Source organism: Leptidea sinapis, chromosome 10 (genome assembly GCF_905404315.1).
Source record: "Leptidea sinapis chromosome 10, ilLepSina1.1, whole genome shotgun sequence".
NCBI lineage: Eukaryota > Metazoa > Arthropoda > Insecta > Lepidoptera > Pieridae > Leptidea > Leptidea sinapis.
In genome coordinates this window covers 12,181,995-12,206,564 of record NC_066274.1, presented here as the reverse complement: position 1 = coordinate 12,206,564, position 24,570 = coordinate 12,181,995, and the positions used below count along the sequence as shown (strand labels likewise).

The following is a 24,570-nucleotide window of genomic DNA, read 5'->3' as shown; positions in this document are numbered from 1 at the left end:
TAAAAGTGTTTCTAACTTCGAATAAAACTATGACAATTTTGTACGGGAGAGGTAACTTAGCTCCACTCGATTCCTCAAGGCCGTTGGCTCGGTCCCCAGCCTTAAACGTTATGTATATAGCGACTGGTTTTGCTGCCTAATACCTATACGATACGAAGCATTTGGAAACAATAATATGCGGGCCTCCGGTCGCAAGTCACAAATTTTTTTGGGCTTGTAAAACTAAATATTAAGGTTTTTATATTGAAATAATTTAAAATATTTAGCAACAGCTGCAGAACTATAAGAAAATCTTTTTTTGAAAACAAAATCTGCGAGCGGATACTTTACCAATGATTATTTTGAAATTAGATTTTATGCCATCTGCCAATACATAAAGAATCTGCAAGAAGATATCATTCTTAAATTACAAACCTTATCTATCACATTCATACAAATAAGCAAAAAATATCAAAGTCATCCCCGTCAAGTAGATTGAAAAAAGAAAAGATGACCAAAACGTTCAATTTATTGATATAGTTCACGTTATTGATATGCAGAAGGCAAAATTTATATTTTTTTTTATCCATTTTCTATATTATTGATTGATTGATATTTAATATCAATCTTAAAATGCCTATTAAGGATTTCAAATAATAGCCAGTCCATAAACTTTCAGTATGGCCCACGTTTTAGGTAGGTAACCTATTAGCGACGACGAAGTACCTAATACAACAATAATTTTATTATTTTTTTAGTTCATACACAGCCATAAATAAATGTTAACATGTTGAAATAAGTTTTCGATTTTATGACTACAATAAAGCAGGTTTTTGATTAAAAGTAGGTTTAGGTACTCAAAAAACATTACATTTATGTTTCTCTCATCTGGTTACTTTGTTACGGATAAAATGGATGCCATTTGTAAAAAAATGCAGCAAGATCGGCACATCAGTAGTTACGACTTAGCTGAACTTTTTGGAACAACTTTTTGGCCGTAAAACGGTTTTGACCCATTTGAAAAAAGCTAGGTATATGAAAATGGTCAATATTTGGGTCCCAAAGCTCACTGAAAGAAACATAATGAACCTCATACTCATTTACGATTCTTGAACTGGACACGTAATGAAAATGAACTGTTATTGAAGATATAATTGATTAGTAAAAAGTGGACCACGTTTGACAAGAACGGCCGAAAAGGTCGCGGTTAAAGGTCGGTCAGGCTTCACAGACTGGCAATTTGCGATATTAACCAACCGGGTTAACTCGCAATATCATGTGTCTATGGTACTGGAAGGGTATTGTTCATTTAGCTCTTACAGCTGACAGAGTCATCTAATGCCGACAACTGATGAGATCAAAGAAGAAGTTGAGAGAGAGCAGCAGGAATTGATTAATAAAAAGGATGTAGTGTTTCCTCATTAACCAGGAATTAAGAATGTGTCTAAACATCCGTCATAAAGCCATCTGTTTCGGTCTCTTTAGAATTTTTTAGGCGGTAGCACATTAAGATCAGAGAATGAACTGCCAAAACTATTTGTTGCGTCTTTTTGATTAGATGTTCCAGATTTTCTACAGCAACAGGATCATGTCACTATCCATAAAATGTCTAAAAGTCATCGAATAAAACGGCCCATATAAAGCAAAGGTACTTTTCCCTCAACCATTTGTAATGGCTAAAAATTTAAAAGTATACGTATATAAGTACCGACCTACTCATACTTCATGCCATTTCGTAAAAATAATATGATAGCTGATGAATTCTGGTGCTTAGCAATCCACCGTTCAAAGTTGTTTGAAAAGCTTGCTGTTTAAAGTTATTAGTTATTATAGCTTATTGAGGGAATTCTATGTTATCCTGTTTCTTCATAAGATAGTCGCTAGATCTAATCCTGAACTTAAACATATATTTATTCCAACGTGATTGGTATAGAACTGTCGATACAGCTTCGTCAAATTGCTTACCTTGTGTACCTACGTAGTGTGTCAGCACGCTCCATGTCTAGTTTGAGATTTATTTTCACGTGGTCTTGAGTGGCCAAAATATAAATCTGCAAAAAGGTAGGCGTCGCAGTGGAAATTTCATTAAATTTTATCACTTAAAATTGTTTGTGTAAATTATTCTAAAATTATATTTGTTGACTAGCTGACCCAGCAAACGTTGTATTGCCATATAAAGTAATAAAAAAAAACAATAATTAAAATTTTTAGGGTATAAAAATAGATGACGACCGATTCTCAGACCTACCAAATATATCATACATAAAATTTATCATACTACTATAATCATTATATTCGTTTGTCATCTTGCATCTCTATTGCGTGTCTGTGGATGGAATAGAATAATATTAAAATCGCGATACAAAAGTAAGTGTTGATCGTAGATGGGTGAAAATTTGAAGTTGTATGTATTTTTTAATGCTGACTCATATTATCAAACAATTTAAAAAAAATGTCAAAAAAATTAAATAAAAAAATTTGGCGTCGACCACCCTTAACATTTAGGGGGATGAAAAATAGATGTTGTCCGATCCTCAGATCTACCCAATATGAACTCAAAATTTCATGAGAATCGGTTAAGCCGTTTCGAAGGAGTTTAACTACAAACACCGCGACATGAGAATTTTATATATTAGACTAGCTGACCCAGCAAACGTTGTATGGCCGATATTGAAATCGCGATACAAAAGTAGCTGTAGATTGTAGAAGGTGAATTTTTTAATGCTGACTCATAATCAAACAAATTTAAAAAAATGTACAAAAAATTAAAAAAAAAAAATTGCGTGGACCACTCTTAACATACAGGGGGATGAAAAATAGATGTTGTCCGATTCTCAGACATACCCAATATGCACTCAAAATTTCATGAGAATCGGTCAAGCCGTTTCAAAGGAGTTTAAGTACAAACACCGCGGCATGAGAATTTTATATATTAAATGATGTACAAGAAATTATGCCACAGACATAATATTTTACCGTTTATATATTATTCGAGTATCTCTGCGTTGCACGCGGTTAGATAGATGAGAGTCGAAGGTTACTTCGAAAAACATCTGTTTAGCATACCTACCATATTAACAATCTGCCTTTAATAATTGCTATCCAATATATTGTGTGATTATCAAACACCGAAAATAGATATAAAAGAAACATACCTAACATGTTACTGATCGCTTATTATTGCATATTTATTTAGACCTTTATCTATTGATAATTTTTCTATTCGCAGGAAATGCCCGCCAAACGACCGCGTGGGGATAACTAGGTACCTACCTACTTATAACGCGTAAAAATTCGTACCAATCGAACGCGCTTTGACTGTTAGATCTATTAAAACATTAAAAAATAATAACAAATAACATAAAAAGTTAAAATATTACATACAACCGATATATTATTATTACTTCTTGTAATAATGTAGAATGGAGAAGTAGGTACCTACCTTCCTAACTTCTAAGGTTATTGCCAAATACTAAAGTTTTTATTTCTACAAATATTTTGGTAATTAGTTAGGCTTGCGTAATTTTGGTGAAACTGTGATTTTTTACAAGTTTATTGCATAAGTAATCTAGAAAATTAGAAATGCTTTTCACCGTGTCCCGGCTCAAGGTTATATATTTATATGGTAAGTCAATTACAGTTATTGAATATTTATATACCTACCTATCTCTGTATTATTTATTTATTGTAACAAGATATTTAATTACTAATTAAAATTTTAAATTATTACAACATCTCGAGAAGTTGACTGTTGACATTTACCTCGAATAGTGGGCCAAGGATGGAAGTGACACAGTAGGCGTTTAGGTAAGTTAGTGCGGCCTATCTCAGTAGGATCTTAGTAACTCGAGCAATATTATTTTCTTATGTCAGTCAGAAGAATATAGGGCAGAGGGCTCAACCTCAGTAAATGTTAGGTCAGATTACCTCTGCTATACGTACAGCTATACCCGTCATTAGTGATCTATAGCCTTAGACCACTAATGACGTATCGTTCGCTTAAATGAAAAAACTATGAGTCCAAATATGAGTTGGTCAAAAAAAAATTAACAGTATATTTTTATGACGTCATTGATAAATTACATGTAAAGTTATTTATCAATGAAAATCAAGCGAAGGGGAGAGATATGCTACGTACATAGGAGCAGACAATTTCTCATTCCTCACAAAAATAATTAATTAGATCTACAAGATGTTTGAGGAGATATCAGATGATTACGGATTAATTTGTGGGATATTCTCGGTATTGGATATATTCTCCTTGGCATCATTTAATTGAACGAAAAATTCACAATTTGAACACACAGAGGGCCTTCACTCAGATTCAACCATTTTCGAATCCTGTACCTAGGCTTTGTCAGACTAAGACCGTGACCTTAAAACCTGACGTTCTAAGGTCGCGATTAAAAGGCCTTCAAGTGGAACGATCGAAATATGAATGTAATATCTTAATCTGCTAATTCACAATGTATGTAAAACTCCCAATAAACATTCATTTTTGATGTCCATGGCCTTTCTCACTACCGTCCACACGGGTCCGCCCGTCGGGTTTTTTTATTATTAGAAAACCTGAATTCACTAAAATTGAACTACGGTTCACGATAAAAAAAAATATAAACTTGAATACTGCTGAAGACTTTCGGGAAATGAGACAGACAGAGAGAAAGTCGAATGTAGGGAACATAATGCTATTTTCTTATCCCACAAAAAATATAAACTATACCATATTAATAATTATCCATATCAACTAACATTCGGAGTTAAAGTTTAGTCATGAGGAGCTTCGTTCCTGACGGGGTTCTCCCGTACGTAGGTCTAATAGTTTCGCCTAACTTAAATAAACAAAATGTTATAACCTAAATATTATGTTTATTGCTTTTCAAAATACTCTCCTTTACATGTTAAACATTTTTTCATGCGATCGAACCATTTTTTTAAAAGGAGCACAAATCTGAAGGCATGTTTTCTACGTGCCGATTGAACGCTATCACTGCCTCTTCGGAATTGGTAAAAGTGAAACCTCTCATCAAATCTTTGATTTTGGGGAAAATACATAAAATCAGAGGGGCTAGGTCGGGGCTATTTGCAGGATGGGTGACGAGTTGTACTGTTTTGGAAGCAAAAAATGACTTAGTTTTGTTGGCCGTGTCTGAAGAAGCGTTGTCATGATGTAGGAGAACGCGGCTTTTTGGTCGTCTTTCGCGAACTTTTGTTAGCACAGTCAAATGGTAGAATACCACTCAGCATTAACACTCTTTTGATCTTCAAGTAGAATGCAGATGAGACCCGTAGCCGAGAAAAAAAAGCGACCATTTTTTTATCAATGTTTCTCGTCTGCCTCACTTTTGTTGGCCTGTTCTCATTTTCAAACACCCATTCACAAGATTGCTGTTTTTTTCGGATTCAAAACAATAAATCCACGTTTCGTCTCCTCTGACAATGTCATAAACAGCATTAGAATGTTCGTGGTCGTATTTCATTAGCATCTGTGAGCACCATTCCACGCGAGCCCGATTTTGTTCCGCTGTCATTTCATGGGGGATCCAACGACAACAAAGTTTCCGAACTTTCAATTCTTCGTGTTAAATTTTCTGAATTTGGCTCATACCAATCCCCAATAGTCCTCGAATTGTCCCATACCTATGTCCATTACCTAATCCGCAGGTTTTCTTCAATTAGCCGCTTAAAAGTAGCCACATTTTTTTCGTTGACGGCGATTGAAGGCCGCCCACGAAATTCGTATTGTAAAGAAACCCGACCTCTCTTAAATTCAGCAAACCATCGCCTCACGGTGCTCAAGCAAGGTGCTTCTCTCCCAAAAGCATTTTGAAGACGAGCGGCAGAGAGGAACTTTTAAAATCATAAAAAATCATCGCACTAAAATATTTTCGGCTTGATTCCATTTTCGTTGCGTACGCAAAACTGATGTGTGTTAAAAAGCAATTGACAAATGATTTTCCGCCAATTGTTTTTTTATTACTAAGAAGGTTGCAACGTTTCAAAAAATATAACATTCGAAATTCAAATAGTTCCGATTAGCTAGAAGTGCAAAACTTTTACCCCCTTATTCATAATAGTCTACTAACTTAAAGCATTGCTAATTCTCACTCTGTCTTCTTCTATTGACCTAATTCAGAATGAGAAATAACAATCTTTAGCAGCTGTTTTAAGTTAGCGGACCATTATGAATAAAGGAGTTAGTGTGCCACATGTATACAGTGTTCGTATGCATACAAACTAGATTTTTATTGTTTGTATGTAGATTTTATTCTATATGCGAAGATAAAATATAAAACCAAACCAACCCTTGTTCACTAGCGAGTCGCAAAATTAATTTTAAATTATCAATCACAACGGATCAAGCCGACCAGAGCGGTAATAGTGGCCGACTTGTGTTACAACCGAATCGGCCCTTGTTCATTAGTAACAAACAAATATTTTAGACTGTTGATTACAGCGCATTGTTGTATCTTAATGCTTCACATAGATTAACAGCTCTATAATATGAAATTGCCAGGTGTAAATAATGTAGTAAATTATAAGTATGTATACGATCAGTATGTAAAAAAAAATATATAAAAGCACCCAAAATATATTCCAATAAATATAAAGAGTGAAGCTGAATAAAATGATTTATTACTTTATATTAATTCCTTGGATTTAGTTAAAACCATAAGATAATTGGAAATTGTTAATATCGATAAAATTTTTGAATTGATAAAAACTAGGTTAAAAAACGTACAAATTTTTGTAATATTTTTAAATTTTTATTCGAATTTCTATGAATCTATAGTTTAAATGTGATAAAATTGATTATACCTATTTCCTATCTGTCTGTGTATAAGACTTTATATAATTCTAAAATACTGTCAAGAGTATTTTCAAACCGAAAGACTGGCGTTGTTTTTTTACCAAGTCTTAAAGAGGAGCTACTGCAATTGAGGACAGGAAAGCCTTCATGGGGAATGCAGTTTTCTCATTGCACTATATTGCATTGGGATCATTTTGCAACGTCCGTCGCGTATAACGCCGAAAAAAGTTCCTAGTGATCTTGGCTAAGCTTGTAGGATAGAATAAACTGTAAAAATTTTCATTTTACAACTAGATCTTCAAAAAATTGTTTATAACTCTGTTTGCATAAAACGAGTTTCACAAACCCAGTTTGTTTCCAAAAACCTTTTTTGAACCACTCGTTTTTCAGTAGTGCGAACGAATTAGTGATTTTGTATTTAGGCGATAGTACATATTTTTATATAGGAAGAGATTAAAAGACTAAAAAGGAAATTACAGAAAAAATCGACCACTGATACCGTCCCAAAAGAAGGAAAAATAAAAAATGAAGTTTGTTTGTAACTCAATGATGTTCTATACATAATGGACATATCATTCGCAGTCTGATACGAGCGGAAAAAGTTTGCTTAAAGACAATGTAAGCATACTTTTCTCCTTAGTCGTGTGTCAACTGCGTGTTAATCAACAAGCCTAAGTGTGCTATGAATAAGTGCTCAAATAATACCGTAACAACGCAAATAAAAGATGGTGTGACTTATCACCGGTCATTTTATTTTATTTATATAAGATAGGTTGGCAAAAACCGTTAATAATTTAGTAATACGATTATTTTTTCATTAAAAAAGGGAACAATTATTGACAAGTATTCACATCCCTTTCTCTCCTGCTTGTTAGAATGAGATAGATGAAAAGACGCGACAAGCACACAGTCAGAAATAAAAACTATAGAGTCGTTCTTTTGCCCAATGAACAATGATTAGCAATATTGTGTTTTGTGTGCGGAAAATCCTTGCCGATAGATTCGCTTTTATTAAAATCGGCAGAGAAAGTCATTGCCAGTGAATATGAACGGCTTACAAGAACGTGAACGATTACAAACTAGTGCTATTTACACGGTATCACAGTTGTCATACCAATGTAGAAAAAGATGTCTATGTCTCAATTACTAAATTTAACAAATTATATTTATTTTAGGTAACTAAACAGTATAATAACCAGTTTTCGAATTATTTTATGTAAATAAGAATATTATATTAGAGTGTCTGTCTCTCTCATCATTGGTTACCTTAACTGCAAGATCCACATACATTTAGAGCGTCAAGGAGTAACAAATATACGCACAAACCAAAGAATAAACATACGAACTCTCGCCTATATAATATGAGTTAGATTTTTGATTAAAAACTTAAAAAACTGCCGACTAACAAACGTTAAACTTATAGCAATGCCCTTTTTTGTCTAGGCTTAAAAAAATACTAAACCGCTACTCCACCGATGTCACTGTCAAAATCGAGTTCTAAGTTCAAAATACGCAGCTTAAACTGAAAAAGTGTTTACATTGCTGTCTATTGACCAATTATATTTTAAACAACTGGAGTAAACGCAGAAATGTATAGACATAGCAGTCGAAGATTATTATCGTGTCATTTTGGCATGTGCCATATTTCGGCTTTGATTTTGTATGACGTGCATTGTCTATATGTATAGAACGTCGATGTTGTAACAATCAAATATTTAGGTGTATATTAAAACATAAGGGTATATTCCGATATGCACTGCGACTACTGTACAGTGTGACGTCATTTTTCTATATAATGAAAAAATTTATTTTGTTGGGGTACTGTCAAATTAAAAATATTCGGGATTAAACTGTAGGTATTGTTTATAAAACTTTAGCACTCGAGTGGTTTTAACTGATCACGTGATCAAAGTACTGCGAATACCTTACCTCGAAAACGCCAGTGCTCACAGTATGACAGTAGAATATGGCGGCATTTATCACGTCATATATTTCCCTAGGGTACTGCGGCAGTATACTGGCAGTCCATAACGGAACGAATTTTTCTACAGTGATAGCACTGTGCAGTGGTCGCAGTGCATATCGGAACATACCGTTAGTAAAAACTGCTACCACAGTATGCATATGCATGTATTTTTCAGTAATTAGTGTACTTAAACGTAATGTAAACGTAGTGATTCCACTACCCATGGGATGATGATTCGTATGATTCCTACATCACTTAGAAACGCATAAAGGCATTTTTAATTTTAAAATCTCAGGCAGGGATTCAATCGCGCTCACTTGCCTAACTGAACTAATCCGCGTGAAGAGACAGTCCAGTCCAGCCAGCTACGGTATAGTTTTAGTTGTTCTAGTTTAAAGCGTCAGAAATGCTTCCATGTTTTATATGCGTTTCCTGAATAAAACCCAACGAATAGCGAGACAGGAGACTGAACTTTGCGTGTGAATCGTCAATAATATTATAAGCGAATTTTTTGTATGGTTAATTAACTCATTATTGTAGGTAAGTACCTATTGTATTAAAATTTTATCAAGATCTAGAAATTGATTTTTGTTATTGTCATAGAGTAGAGTCAAATATATGGTATGATAGTTTATCTGTTCTCTCCACAGCGTATAAAAAATATTAATAACTCAATGCGACCGTGTACCTACTCTATTAAACTCTGTAACTGAGAATGAGATGGGCGTCCATCTTGAATTTCACTGAATTTGTGCCGGTTATGTGATAAAAGTGCAACTTGTTTAGTGAACTTTAAGTAAATTATTACTTTTTAGAATATTTATATACGCTTCAACTATTTATTTTTGAATAAAGTCTTAGGATTACTGCAATTATGTGTTAGGTATGGCAATTCTTCATGCACTTGAATCATTTGGCGATTAATGGCGTGCGTTTTTCTGCCTCCAAAGGGTTTCAAATTTTATTTCGTGTAATATATATTTTAGTTACTTTAACGCAGTTAACACACTGTAGGAAAAAAAATAACGTTCTATTTAAAAATGCCTTAAAGATTATATTAGTTAATCGAGTTGGATATCGTTTTTAGGTTATACATCAATACCAGTGACTCGTAATTGTTCGTAATCGCTGTTAATGATTCCCAGTGACAAGTTGAAACTTTGAAACTTGAATGATAAAAATTACAAATGCTCATTGTGATTGTGAACACATAAAAGTGACGTTCAAAATATTTTCATCCACAGTATCTTTACTCAAGACATATGCGATTTCCGGTAAGAGTGTCGTCGAAAAATCCCTAGGTTGGCATACACACAATATGATGGCAGTGCCTAGTAGAGCTCGGGTATATGCCGATGTTAATTCACAAAAACCTAGAGAGTACTGGGACTATGAGAGCTATGTGGTAGATTGGGGTAATCAAGAAGACTATCAATTAGTACGAAAGCTTGGGCGTGGAAAGTACAGTGAAGTATTTGAGGCAATAAATACCACAAATAATGAAAAATGTGTAGTCAAAATATTGAAGGTGAGTCCATATCTTGAAACATCAATTTTACTTATTTTATGCAGTAGGTAAATCAGATATTTGCTATATAAAATCATGTTGAAGTATAATTCATAAAAAAGGTATGAGTCTAAATATTGAATGGCTTGCCTCATTTAAGTTTCTCTGAGGAAAGTTTTAATGTAGTTTACTCTTGTTTATTAGAATCACTTGAAATTAAAGGTGTTAAATCTTGAATTGAAAAAATATGTATATTTCTATTCTATTCCAAATCCTACAATAAAAGTTATAGAGTAATCTGTATAAAAAGTTTAATTACTTTTTTTTACATGACCAAGAGTAATTCTCATGCTTATTTGCTGAGTTTGTATGTTTCTACTCAGAAATTAATATTATAAATAAAATGAGTCACATTACTAAATAAAATTATATACAATAAGTATATAGTTTGCTATTAGCGATTGCAATCTGCCATACTTTTTAATTGATTGAACAAATCTTGGTTATCCCTTTTTAGTCTGAAGTGAACTGTTAATGACTGGGTGGTTTGTACTTAAAGGTAGTTTATAAAAAACATATATAAAATCAACTCAGAACTCTAAAGTTTATTTCTGATTTTAAAATTGGACAATAATTAAATTCTTATATGGTATAGGTATCTAGTTAAATAAGCTCTAGGATCAATCTTTATAGATTCTACTTTCAAAAATAGAACAGTGAGAATAGTTTTAGCCAGATAGAATACATACATAATATTACATTGTAACTTAATTTTTACCTTTCCTACATTATTTATTGAGTACACAGTATGGGAGCATTTAAGAATGCTAGGCAAAGGTATTCACAGGCTATTTCCTGCATCTGGATGTATACTGTGTGCCTTTACTGTATGAAACCACCCTGGGTCAAGGCCTTTTGGGTGTAGTGTGAGTTGGTTAGCTTCACACACCTTTGAATTTCTTTGAATGTGTTTGTATATGTTTCCTCACACTGATTTTCTTCGCTGTAGGGAACAAAAGTTGGTATCTGGTGATACATAAATATACAGCAAAACCAGTAGCTCCGGATTGAGAGGCAAGGGCACTTCTCTGATACTAAGAATCTGCTAACAAACCTCACTCTTGTAATTATGATTTTAAGACCAACATCATTATGAATCTATTATCGATGTTTGCCTTTACACAGATAAATATGATTTGAAGTGATAAAAAGCATAAATTTTTCATTAAATCATGCATATATGAGCCTGATTTTTACTAAGTGAAAGATATGTGTGACACATAAATTTAATTTCAGAATAAGTAAAATTTAGAAGAACTAGTCAACATTCTTTCAAAAAATTAAAATCTGTATCTATTATAGATGATTAAAATATGTCCTATTAAAAGTTGTTTTGCTATTAATACATTTTGATACTATTTTAGAAATTGTGAAACTTGGTAATGTTTCTAGTTTGTCTCATTTCACAGAGTATTGAAATGTTTTAAGATGCCATTTATTTATTAAAATAAGTTGTAAATTAGTGGAATATGACCAGCAATAATATACATACCTTCAGCTCATTGTTGAATAAAACTGAACAAGCTATAGATTTTTCTTTAATTTATACAGTTACCCCCTATAGCAAATATTAACCCCCTTATTCATAATAGTCTGCTAACTTAAAACATTGCTAATTCTCACTCTGTCTTCTTCTATTGACCTAAGTCAGAATGAGAAAAAACACTCCTTAGCGGCTGTTTAAAGTTAGCGGACCATTATGAATAAGGGGTAAATAAATAGTATTAAAGTAAATATGCAACTATGAAAATTATACAATTCAGTGTTTTGAATTAATGTTGTTGAAAATAAAGATAGCTTTAGTATCCAGAATCAAATGATTATTTGGCCATGCTTAAAATTTTCCCTAATATGTTTAATTTACTTTTTTTGTCATATCTGTCTATAGTAAACCGAGATACTATTAAAATTTCAGCCTGTAAAAAAGAAGAAAATAAGGAGAGAAATAAAAATATTAGAAAATTTAAGAGGAGGCACAAATATTATAACATTACAAGCTGTAGTAAAAGATCCCGTGTCACGTACACCGGCATTAATATTTGAACATGTTAACAATACTGACTTTAAGCAATTATATTCAACACTTTCAGATTATGATATAAGGTAACTTTGGTATTATATTTCTGGTTTATGTAGAATATTAAGAGTAATCAGGTTTAAAAAAATTAAAGAAACTGTCCCTTTTGTCTACTAACATGAATTGTTTGAAATAAAATTGCAGGTATTATTTATATGAACTTTTGAAGGCATTAGATTACTGCCACAGTATGGGCATTATGCACAGAGATGTCAAACCTCACAATGTGATGATTGATCATGATAACAGAAAGTTGCGACTTATTGATTGGGGCTTAGCCGAGTTTTATCATCCAGGTCAAGAATACAATGTCCGCGTAGCATCAAGGTACTTTAAGGTATGGATGAGACTAGATTTTTTTTTTTAATATTGTCAAGTTTTATGTGTGTTAGTCTGCCAAACTATGAATTTAGTTTCAAATTACATAATAAGTTTGACACTGTCTAAGATTATGAATTATCTGTCACATTTATTTAAACACACCGATAATATATAATTTATTAATAGAGTAAATTTTTTGTAGGTACTGTTTGACATTGTTTTTATTTATTTTTATTTTTTGTAGGGGCCTGAACTTCTTGTTGATTATCAAATGTATGATTATTCATTAGACATGTGGTCATTAGGATGCATGCTAGCATCAATGATCTTCCGTAAAGAGCCTTTCTTCCATGGTCATGATAATTACGACCAACTTGTCAGGATTGCTAAAGTGCTGGGCACTGAAGATCTCTTTGAATATTTGGATAAGTACCATATAGAATTGGATCCACGGTACAATGATATACTTGGAAGGCAAGTGTTTTAAAATTCAAAATAGTGTGTCACAAAAGTAAATAAATCTTATACTTAATACATGTAACATAGAGTTTTCTTATGTTTATCTGTTATACAGGCATTCTCGTAAAAGGTGGGATCGCTTTGTACATTCTGAAAATCAGCACTTGGTGTCTCCTGAAGCGTTAGATTTCCTTGATCGTCTATTGCGTTATGACCACTATGAGCGCTACACTGCTCGTGAAGCTATGGATCATCCATACTTCTGTGAGTATATTATATTATTTTTATTTATACAAAATGTTAAGTAATGAAAATAATGGTGAGTAAATTTCTTTGGATACTGCCGCAATGTGAATGCTGTTGAAATAAAAAAGTTGACCAGTTTTTCCTGTAACCATTAACATCAGTATAAAATAGATATATATAATAGATACACAATTATTGATAAATAATATAATAAAGGTTATTATCTGTTCTGTTTGTGTATTTATAAGTTTAGTATATTTTTTCATTTACTCTTAATTAGCCATATTTTTGGATATTTAGGCCATATGATAGGTATACAAACCTGAAAGATTTTTACATAATTAGATGTAAGATCACTATGTGATTTCTTTATATATTACTAGCTGACCCAGCAAACATTGTATTGCCGATATTAAAATCGCGATACAAAAGTAACTGTTGATCATAGATGGGTGAAAATTTGAAGTTGTATGTATTTTTAAATGCTGACTCATAAACAAATTTAAAAAAAAATTCAAAAAAATTTGGCGTGGACCACCCTTAACATTTAGGGGGATGAAAAATAGATGTTGACTGATTCTCAGACCTACCCAATATGCACTCAATATTTCATGAGAATCGGTCAAGCCGTTTCGAAGGAGTTTAACTACAAACACTGCAACATGAGAATTTATAAAATTGTATAATATAAGTTATTCTATAATTGTTTGCCCAGTAAAGAAAAAAAGATCCAACCTTCACCATTTTTGTTGATAAATGCAGATCAATATGTTATTTACTTTTGACTTCTGGTGTGTTTCTTAGGGCAAATTTTGGCTGTCCTTGTTGTTGTCCAAATTGTTGCAGTTCCTTCTGGCTGGCTATGTGGCTGCAATGATTCATGTTTTCTTGGCACTCCATAACAACATAAAGCATATATTATGTATATACATACTCTATGTACTTATTATTCTACATCTGAATCAGCTGATTTCACACCAACTTTTTTCTGTTTGCTTTGGCAAACAGAAAAAACAGGACTTTGGTCCACCCTGAAAGTCACTAGCAGCCTAGCATAACTCTCTAAGAAAAAAGAGATTTACATGATTGGATGAAACATACAGTCAGTTGAGAGATGACGGCTTTAATCTTGTAAAAAATGCAGATAGCCGAAATCCACTATGTTTTAAGGAACTGTTCGCTTTCAAACTTAGCCGGATTATACTTCGTCGCCAATCGCCATACTGTAATTACTACAATTTCAAACTTATGTCAAATAACTGCACATTTCATACTCAACTAAAATTTAATCCCAACTTATGCAGTTCTGCCTCTTGTTACATAGTATTAACATCCTCTTTGGTCACTAATTTCAAATGAAATATTACTTTGTTTCAAACAATCACCTAACTGTTCTGTTCTACCACTGTTATCTCTTAAATTTATTAACCTTGGTGATATGGTCCACAGATCCAATTGTGAAGGAGCAAGGTCGGATGGCATCTTCTAATTCACCAACACCGAATGCATTGCAAGGAACTATTAACGCAACTGAGTAATTGTTTTCCAAATAATAATGCTCTATATAACAGTTTGTAATGCAATATTAAATATTCACTGTACAAGATTCCGCAAGAAGAGATGTAAATGCACCTGAGAAGAAATAAGGAGACTGCGATCGTTATAGAAAAACAATACTAAATGATTCCAAGTCCATAATACGAGTAATTTGGAAAGACAATATTATGTTAGTGTTAAATGTTAGTTAATTCTTATTATTTGTTTTCAAAGTGTTTCATCTCTAGTACAAAATCAACAATATTATGCAAGGCATTTGAATTCATTAACTGAGCCACCATTTTGAGTTTGATAAAGTAATTGTAATAGAAATTTTTAAAGTTTCTCTCTTTTTTTATTATTAATTATGAATTAAAAGTGGATTATTGTCAAGTAAATGTGGACGAGATTGATTGCACTTGGTCTTGCATTTATTAACCTATGGATTGTAATTACTTGTATAATACCGAGACATCCATTCAACATACCGGTTGGTTATTACATAAATTTTGTTGAAACTTGAATTAAAATTTTGTATTTATTTAATGAAACTGTAGATATGTGATATAAATACAAAATTTTAATGTGTACAATTATCTTTCATTGCGTCTTTCTTAAGGACTACCAGTAATATTAATTAGGTAATGTAAAAATAACATTGCTTATTAGTATATTATATTTTGGATAAGTTATGTTAGTTGGTCCCTATAAATATAATATAGTTAAATTGAGTTGGTCTTCAGTAAAAGGTGAGCCTCATTCATTTATAATTTATTTTAAGTGTGATAACTTCAAGTTGTTGCATCTAAATTTTCTTAATAAACAAACTAACTTTGCCTGGTATGTTTGGATTTTTAATGTCATTATGTTACATATTTCTGTATGGAAATCCCTTAAGTTAAAATAATAATTAGTATCTTTATGTTATACCTTCTGACCTTTTATTTGATAGTACAATCTGACCCCTTAAGTGTGGTATCTGTGACAATATACCTGGCGAGACTTTTGGTCTTCGTTTGTTTGATGTCAGTGGAAAACCATGCTATGATGAAGATGCCATTCAAGCGAGAATGGAAGGCCAAATCCGAATTAATCCTAGAAGTGAGGGTTATCACTTTAAAAACATAACAAATTGTTTTGATTTTCAAGAGCGACATCTCAAGTCAATTTCTTAATATGCAAATATTGGGGTTGAGCAGGTTATCACCTGTAAAGTAGCTCCTGTAGATGTGTATCACCTGTAAAGTAGCTCCTGTACCCTTAAGTGTGGTATCTGTGACAATATACCTGGCGAGACTTTTGGTCTTCGTTTGTTTGATGTCAGTGGAAAACTATGCCATGATGAAGATGCCATTCAAGCGAGAACGGAAGGCCAAATCCGAATTAATCGTAGAAGTGAGGGTTATCACTTTAAAAACATAACAAATTGTTTAGATTTTCAAGAGCGACATTTCAAGTCAATTTCTTAATATGCAAATATTGGGGTTGAGCAGGTATCACCTGTAAAGTAGCTCCTGTAGATGTAGCCACAACCTAAGAGTTGAACAAAAAGCATACAAGATTTTATGACGATACGTCACTCGAACGGTTAGCTCAATTGGTTAGAGCACCGGCACGGAACGCCAGGGGTCGTGGGTTCGAGTCCCGCATCATTCATAAAATTTTGTTTTTCAAATTTTATTTGTGTATTAATCCTAGTGAGGGTTATCACTTTAAAAACATAACAGATTGTTATGATATATTATTCTTACCCATGTATTGAACCTTACTGAATAATTAATAAGAATTCTCTCCAGTCTACTTCTGGATTCTTGGTTGCATAAAATATCGCTAAACTGTTTACATAAAGTCTCTTTTGGCTGGGGCACTGTATTGTTGAATTAATTAGTGGACAGGCTGAACCGAAGACGTCATCCAGCTCTTCAAACAGTTCATTTAACATTTTGACGTAGGTAACTAAAAGAGGTCAACGTTCCGTCCTAAAGTTGGTATTCTCTCTGTTTTTTTTTTCTAAAAATGATTTATAGTGTAACCAAAAATGTTAATAACATAACCGAACAAAATAATAATGGATGACATTATAATTTAAATTTTTTATTGTTCTGTGGCCTTGCCACGAAGATGTACCTACTCGAAAATTAGAATTGCAACATATTAGTGTGAAGCTGAGGTGCGCGAGTATGTTGAAACTATATTGAGTAGGTTTTGTAATAAGGTGCAGGTAATGAATTGTAGACATAAAGGTGACTCAAGTGGGAAACGTAAGAACATTAAAAAGTATTTGTTATAAATGAACTCCATTCATAATGATTGATGGGGATTAAAATGCATTTAAATCCAAGGTTCTAATAGGCCCCCTGCTTGCGCTAGCGCGCCTACCCTCAACTCAAAAGATAAGGAAGAGAATCGAGGCTACTAACTAGGAAACGTGTTACTATGCCAAGATTTAAATTATATCCTCGAGACCTATAACTTTTAAAAGGCGTACGATCCTCAGGTCCAGACAGGGCACGTCCTCTGCTTTTACTCCATCCTTAAGGCCGTGTTATTATTTTCCAGAATCGGACCTTTCTCAGGTACACTATCAAAATGGTGTTAATAATAGAGGATATTTTTTTCTTATAAATTAGCGGCTTTCTATTCCTGTTGTATTCGTTTTTCAAAATTTTTTGTTTATTAAAATCGAACCCGAGATTACTCTATTTTTTTTTATGGAGGGTTTATTTAGGGTGACAAACGAGCGTACGGGTCACCTGGTGTTAAGTGATCACCGCCGCCCACATTCTCTTGCAACACAGAGGAATCACAAGTGCGTTGCCGGCCTTTAAGGAAGATGTACGCGCTTTTTTTGAAGGAACCCATGTCGTATCGTCCCGGAAACACCGCTATTTCTTATAAACAACGCTATCTATGCTATTCCTCATAGTTTTAAGATTAGCCATCCGCACCTACTTAAAAAATTCGCCTGTATATTGATAAAGTGAAAAACTTTAGAGACAATCGATATAAGTTGGTACTTTTCGAAACAAATCTACATCTTACATATCTTCGCTTATATTACAACACCGCGGATATGCATTTTTGAACTTTAATAGGAGATAAAAACCAAAATACTTACTACTAGTATGTCCCGCGGCTTCACTCGCTTAGATATCGACCAAGTGGAAAGTCTAATAAGTCGGACTATAAGTAGATTTATTTTTGTCAATTTAATATTTTTATTTCACTTATTATTATTTTCATAATATCGACATTTTAAATTCGTTATATCTTTTGAATGGAATGTCCGATTTTAGTTATTCAAAAAGTATTTAAAAATATATCATTTAATACAAAGTTATGAATAATATGGTTTGATTATTGTCGGCACTTTTCTAATGTTTAAAAGTAGAGTGGCATAAGTCTTACATTAGTTGGACATAATATGTCCGCGATACCATATTATGGTAGCGCGGACTTTTCTGAAGATACTGATACGATATTGACGAACATTATTTGTTCTATCATCAATAGTTTCCGCAGCGCATGCCATGACAGACCTTCTCATACCTTGGGTTATATTGCATTTTTATTAGGGATCCCTATTTTTTTGAAAATGTAATATAGCCTATGTCACTCAGTGAAGATGCAGCTTTCTAATGGTGAAATAATTTTTTAAATGGGTTCAGTAGTTTTTGTGTGAAAAAATTACAAACATACATACAAAAACGAATGTCTCCTCTTTATAATATAAATTTAAAATCCGCTTCTTATTTTATAGTCCATTTATTTGGTGTTTGACAAATAATTAAATGCTCAAAATAGTTATATCCTAAGCTGTTTAACCTGATTCCTGCCGCCGAATTCCACCTTCGCACGACACGCCACAAGTTAGGATATTATCCACAGTATCTGGATGTGTGGCGGTCTTCCACAGCGCGGTTTTCAAGGAGCTTTCTTCCACTTACCACATAGCTGTGGAGTGAGCTTCCTTGTGCGGTGTTTTCGGGACGATACGACATGGGCACCTTCGAAAAAGGGGGTCCACCTTCTGCTCTATGCTTGCTGTAGCCCAGTCACTGAATTTTCTGAATTATGTCCAAAAAATGTCCTTAAAGGCCGGCAGCCCTCCTGGGATTCCTTTGGTGTTGCAAGAGAATGTAGGCGGCGGTGATCACTTAAGACCAGGTGAACCGTACGCTCGTTTGTTCATAAAAAAAATCGTTATTTATCAAATATACAAGTCACATAGGCGCTTTTGCTGGCATATTCGTGCACAAATGCGGTATTTACTAAAGGAACTTATTACTATCAGTCTTGTCTCATTTACGTTTCAATCATTATAAAACTATAACAAAGAGTTCGTCAAAAGTTATAGGGCATTAATAAATTGTAGATCAAAATGCCTGGCCATATAGATTTGTAGATATGATCTTCAGGCTTTGAAAAATGTAAGCCTAATTAAATAGCCTCGTATAGTTTCGGCTTACCTCTACCTATTTTGTTAGAGCAGAATATTGGCGCGGAATAAATTTCTTAACCCTTGAGTTTCGACTCTATAGAATTATGTACCGAGTTTGAGAACGGCCCTTGACCAAAATGTTTTGAAAAACCTCTTCATTATGTTATAGCTGCTCTAGTAAAGCATTGCTAAGCCATTGGAGCCATTTTCACAGCCTGAACATCCTGTGTCAAAACATGACAGGCACCTCAAAATGTAGCCAACCTTTTGTCAGCACTGGCGTGAGTTTTGAGTTCAATGTGCTCCTTCCGGCCTCTCCTGGTATGATAACCCCTTTGTAAGAGCAACAAGTCACACTGGTCCTTTCTTGGTATGTATAAACACATTACTTCTGAGGAACTTATTGTCAAAAGTGCGACGACACAAAAACACTCTTTATTATTTTCAAGGCAATGCTTTTTGTAGGCCTCATTGAGTTCGGAAATATTTCTAACCACTCCGATATTCCTAAAGTATGAAGAAACCTCCCTCACAAACTTGTAGTAGTTACAATTCAATTTCTAGACCTTAGATCAAGGACTGATCTCTGCTGCGCTCCAACTAGATACCGCAGTACCTAAGAACCCAGTCTTTTAAGTACTAGACACCTCGCCGTTCTTGTTCAGTAATATCAACAGGCACGGAGCTTAGAATTTAGGCAAAACGCAGATTCACAGCGAGGGCCCATATCTTTAGCTAGCTTTAGGAGTGTCATGTAAAGTTTTAAAATAAGTATTACACTGGTCCACGTTTCTATAGCGCCTGTAGCATAAATACGACTTTCCTTCTTCTCTTAATTTCTTATTGAAGCGACGATACCCAAAAAATGTTGTGTCAAGTGAAGAATATTATTAATTTTAATGAATAATTAGTTTTTATTTTTGCACCATGTAAACTTTTTTTGCTTTATTGGGAAAAGCAGAGTTTATAAATTCAATTTAAATTCAGTAACTATACAATATGTGAACTTATATCTACCAGTTTCTTAATTTCAAATTCTCGAAGTTGGTATGCGGTGGATGTCAATCGCTTGCTGCATGCCTGTTTTATTCCAATTTCAAATATTTTTAACACCTGGTAGCGCCTTGCCAAATTATAACAGCAATAATTGTTGTTATCTTTTAGTGTATATACCTATCAGGTTGCTTATCAAACTTAGGCACCCAATTATTATAATAAAACTGCAACTGGTAGCAAAGGCTCGGCGAGTCGGCTATACTTGCGAACAATTGTGGCCGAAAAAAATACATTCTAACACAAATTTTTATTTGAAACCTAGCTTTTGCTTACTTCGTCTGCATGGTAGACGAAATCAGACATCGAAAAGATTAAAATGAATAATTCAAGATTATAATATTTTAAAAGAGGAAACTGACAGGCTGACTGATTTTCCATAAAAACATTCTTAACCATTTTAACCACTTCTAGATTCACATTTAGCTTCAACCACAAAAGTGAAGAAGCTAAAATAACCATAAAAATCATGTAAAAAGTTGTGCGATTCACAATTGAACTGAAAAACGCCAATTAGCGAAAGTTTGAGGAAACTTCAAAAAATGGAATGGTTGAGTCTAAAAATTTCTTCCAAGAAAACACGTTGTTCCATACAAACTTTGCTACCCCTTTTTCAGCCCCTTAGGTTTTCAAATATACATTTTCAAAAATCCTACGTCACATAATACATGCAGAGTATATGTGCAAAATTTTATGGTTCTCGGCCCAGCGGTTTCAGCTGACAGCTGGTTTTCACTACATATAAAACAAAGTCCTCCGCCTTGCTGTCTGTTCGAGATAAACTCAAAAACTACTGCACTAATTTTCATGCCGTTTTCACCAATTTATAGCGTGAATATAGCTCTTACCCGCGTGCTCGTTTACTTTATAACTTATTACTATTTTTTTTATGGAAAAGGAGGACAAACGAGCGTACGGGTCACCTGGTGTTAAGTGATCACCGCCGCCCACATTATCTTGCAACACTACAGGAATCACAGGAGCGTTGCCGGCCTTGAAGGAAGGTGTACGCGCTTTTTTTGAAGGTACCCATGTCGTATCGTCCGAGAAACACCGCATAAGGAAGTTCATTCAACAGTTTTGTAGTACGTGGAAGAAAGCTCCTTGAAAACCGCACTGTGAAGGAACGCCACACATCCAGATGGTGGAGATGATATCCTAACTTGTGGCGTGTCGTGGGAAGGTAGAATTCGGCGGCAGGAATAAGGTTAAACAGCTCTTCGGAACACTCCCCATCAATGTATGTTGGAGGTGTCCAACATATCATTGATATGCAGAAGAAACAGTTTGGGAGACAGAACACAGCCTTGGGGCACCCCAGCGTTCACGGGCTTGGGATTCGAGCAATGACCGTCAATAACGACCTGAATGCTGCGCCCAGTGAGGAAGCTGGAGGTCCACTTGCATAAGCTCCCCGGAAGCCCAAATGATGGAAATTTTGCGATATAGGTACTATTATTGTAGTGTTGCTGTCATCTCTGGTCTGGCGTACCCCACTATCGGTTCGAACCATTCGACTGCGTGCATCACAGCAGGTCGAATTGTCGGACATCTAGTACTCTGAGATCACCTGATTTTGGTTGACGTCGCTTCATTGTGTGTCTCATGCCGCATCTATCACGGGTGGTGTTCCAAAGAGCTGTTTGATTTGATTCCTGTCGCCGAATTTCACCTTCGCACGGTATCCTCTCCATTACATGTGTCGTGCTTCTCCACAAGGAATTTGTACAACCAAGCAATACAAAAAAAAATAGGCAGCCAAGTGCGAGTTGGACTCGCCCATGAAGGGCTCCGTAGCAGCAAGGAAGATAATATCAAATAATATATTCTTTAACAATAATAATATTTGAGTGTCTCCTGCGCAAACTATTCAGATTTGAAGACCTATCCATAGGTACCCAACACATAAGGTTTGATGACAAAAATTTTGGCTATGGAACCCTAAAAAGCGCGTACAACTTCCTTAACAAAAATATATGTCATTTGTTTTTATCAATAATCCATCACATAATTATAAAATAGGACAATCACGAAAGGAAAAGATATGATTATTATTGAAGTGTTTATTAATATTATACACCAGTATTATTTAATTCTGAATAAGTCTTACTACAACAATAACATAAGGTGTTATTGTAATCAGGAAACAGAAAGTTACTACTTTCAACATTGCCTAGTTCATTGCTACAAATTTTTATTGCTTTTGGTATATCTCCGGATGATATTCTCTTTGAAAAACTAATTGCCTCAATTGCTGTTAATTTTGAATTATGGACATCCAGATTACTCTAAAAAGAAAATTAATACATTAACTTAAAAGTACATATTATATTGAATTATTTTTAATGTTCATGGTAGTGTGTACGAGAGGGGTGGGCACAGTTAACCCTAGTTTGCTACTGTCATGACTCATTCTTGATCAGATCTGTTTTTATTATATTCCTAACCAATTAAGGGTAACCCTATTAATTTTCGGAGTCAATTAAATTTCCTCTTATACTAATAAAGGCCAGAGGTACATTAATGTACTTTAAAAATACTATACATGAATGAATACAATCTCTGCTCATAGCAGTGCTGATAATTATTTTGTAGGCTACAAAAAGAGAGTAAAGTGGTGAAATAAAAAAAAAGTCATTAAAATGCATCTCTAGAACAATAGTTTACTATAACTTACTACAGTACTGTGAATTACCTGGCATAGTGAGCATATTTGAGATTCTTTAATATCTTTTGCAGCTGTGCCAAGTTTATCTGCAGTTTTACATATTGTAGAAATTGTTGCTGGAGAATTAGTTTGTAACTCATCTACAAAGTTTGATATAACTTTTTGTATACTGTTGACAGAAATATTTGTATCACATACAGAATCCAATTTTTTTATTCTTTTGTAATGATCCAATTCTTCAACTGTTAGATCTCTCATTGGTCGTAATAACTTAACATTACAATTACGTCCATCACAAAACCCCTGAAAAAGAATTGATACAATATTAGGAAATTCTATTGTGTATTTAACTAAAAAAATTAAGAAATAATTATTGTAAACTAACAATATCATTTTCCACTTGCGATCCTCTTCCCATGACAATATTTGAAAGCAAATTCTGAGCTAATGTAGTATTAGTCTCACCAGTGAATATCAAATTACATTCCATCTCTTTAGCAACCTCATAATACAGGTTTTGTTTAATCTTAGCTTCATAATCTAATTTAGCTGTAGGATTGTGAGTTAGACCCAAGAATTTAGTGCAAAAATTTAAATCTACAGTGTTTTTCCATTTATAATCATTAATATTTACTTCATTAATGACAGTATTATACTTTTTACTTAAATCATGTAATAACTGAGAGTTCCTCTGATTTAATGAATCATTCTTAAGACCTTAAAGACAAAAAAATATCTATTATTTCAATAGAACTTAAAAAAAGAATCACTTTCAGCACATACATTTCATGTTCGCATACCAGTAATATGTAGTAAAACAGGAGTGATCCTTAATTTTTTATGTGTTTCTAATGATACACTATTCATAACTAAATCCAAAAGAACAATTGATGAAGGTCCCCCAGATAAACATAGTAAGGCTTTGTCTTTTGGTTTAATCTTTGTATTCTTTCCAAGACACGCACGAAATTTATGATTAACATAGCTAAGGAAGCAATCGTCGCAAAAGAAATATTCTTTTCTTATTGCTAAAGTTCCAATACTATCACACTTTTTGCATTTCATTATAGTAATTTGATCAATATGTTATACTTATAATTTATTAAATTTGGTTGATCAATATAATATACACTTTGAATCAAAATTATACAAAAATTTAATAAAGAAATTTAAAAATAATTTTAAAAACAGTAAGTAAACATAACCTAGAACTTGTAACAGATCACATTTCTTACTTATCTTTTAAATCACACAGAAATTAAATTTATTCTAACGCAAACGTAACAGAAACGCTATAGAAGAATATTTTTAGTATGGAGATTTGCTTATTTAAGTCAATATTACTATAATAATTAATATAACAAAGTAAATACAAAATAGTAGGTAGGTACTCAGTGAACTAATAACACAGAACACTATTACCAAAGAGTATAATAATATATAGGG

The 24,570-nt window shown here is 33.5% G+C and overlaps 2 protein-coding genes across 2 annotated transcripts; one reads left to right on the top strand and one right to left on the bottom strand.

Annotated features, from left to right (window-relative positions):
- Positions 1–9,465: 9,465 nt before the first annotated feature.
- Positions 9,466–15,805, top strand: LOC126966463 (casein kinase II subunit alpha). The gene is made up of 7 exons (XM_050810510.1): positions 9,466–9,639; positions 10,001–10,284; positions 12,239–12,426; positions 12,545–12,737; positions 12,966–13,195; positions 13,296–13,444; positions 14,876–15,805. Exons 2-7 carry the CDS (start codon positions 10,075–10,077, stop codon positions 14,962–14,964), a joined length of 1,059 nt encoding a protein of 352 aa, XP_050666467.1. The 5' UTR covers positions 9,466–9,639; positions 10,001–10,074; the 3' UTR covers positions 14,965–15,805.
- A 6,699-nt stretch (positions 15,806–22,504) lies between these two features.
- LOC126966464 (cytoplasmic tRNA 2-thiolation protein 2-A) lies at positions 22,505–24,344 on the bottom strand. Its single transcript, XM_050810511.1, has 4 exons — positions 23,925–24,344; positions 23,510–23,841; positions 23,152–23,427; positions 22,505–22,744 (listed from the first exon to the last, which is right to left on the bottom strand). The coding sequence occupies exons 1-4, from the start codon at positions 24,187–24,189 to the stop codon at positions 22,529–22,531; spliced, it is 1,089 nt and encodes a 362-aa protein (XP_050666468.1). The 5' UTR covers positions 24,190–24,344; the 3' UTR covers positions 22,505–22,528.
- Between the last annotated feature and the right edge of the window lie 226 nt (positions 24,345–24,570).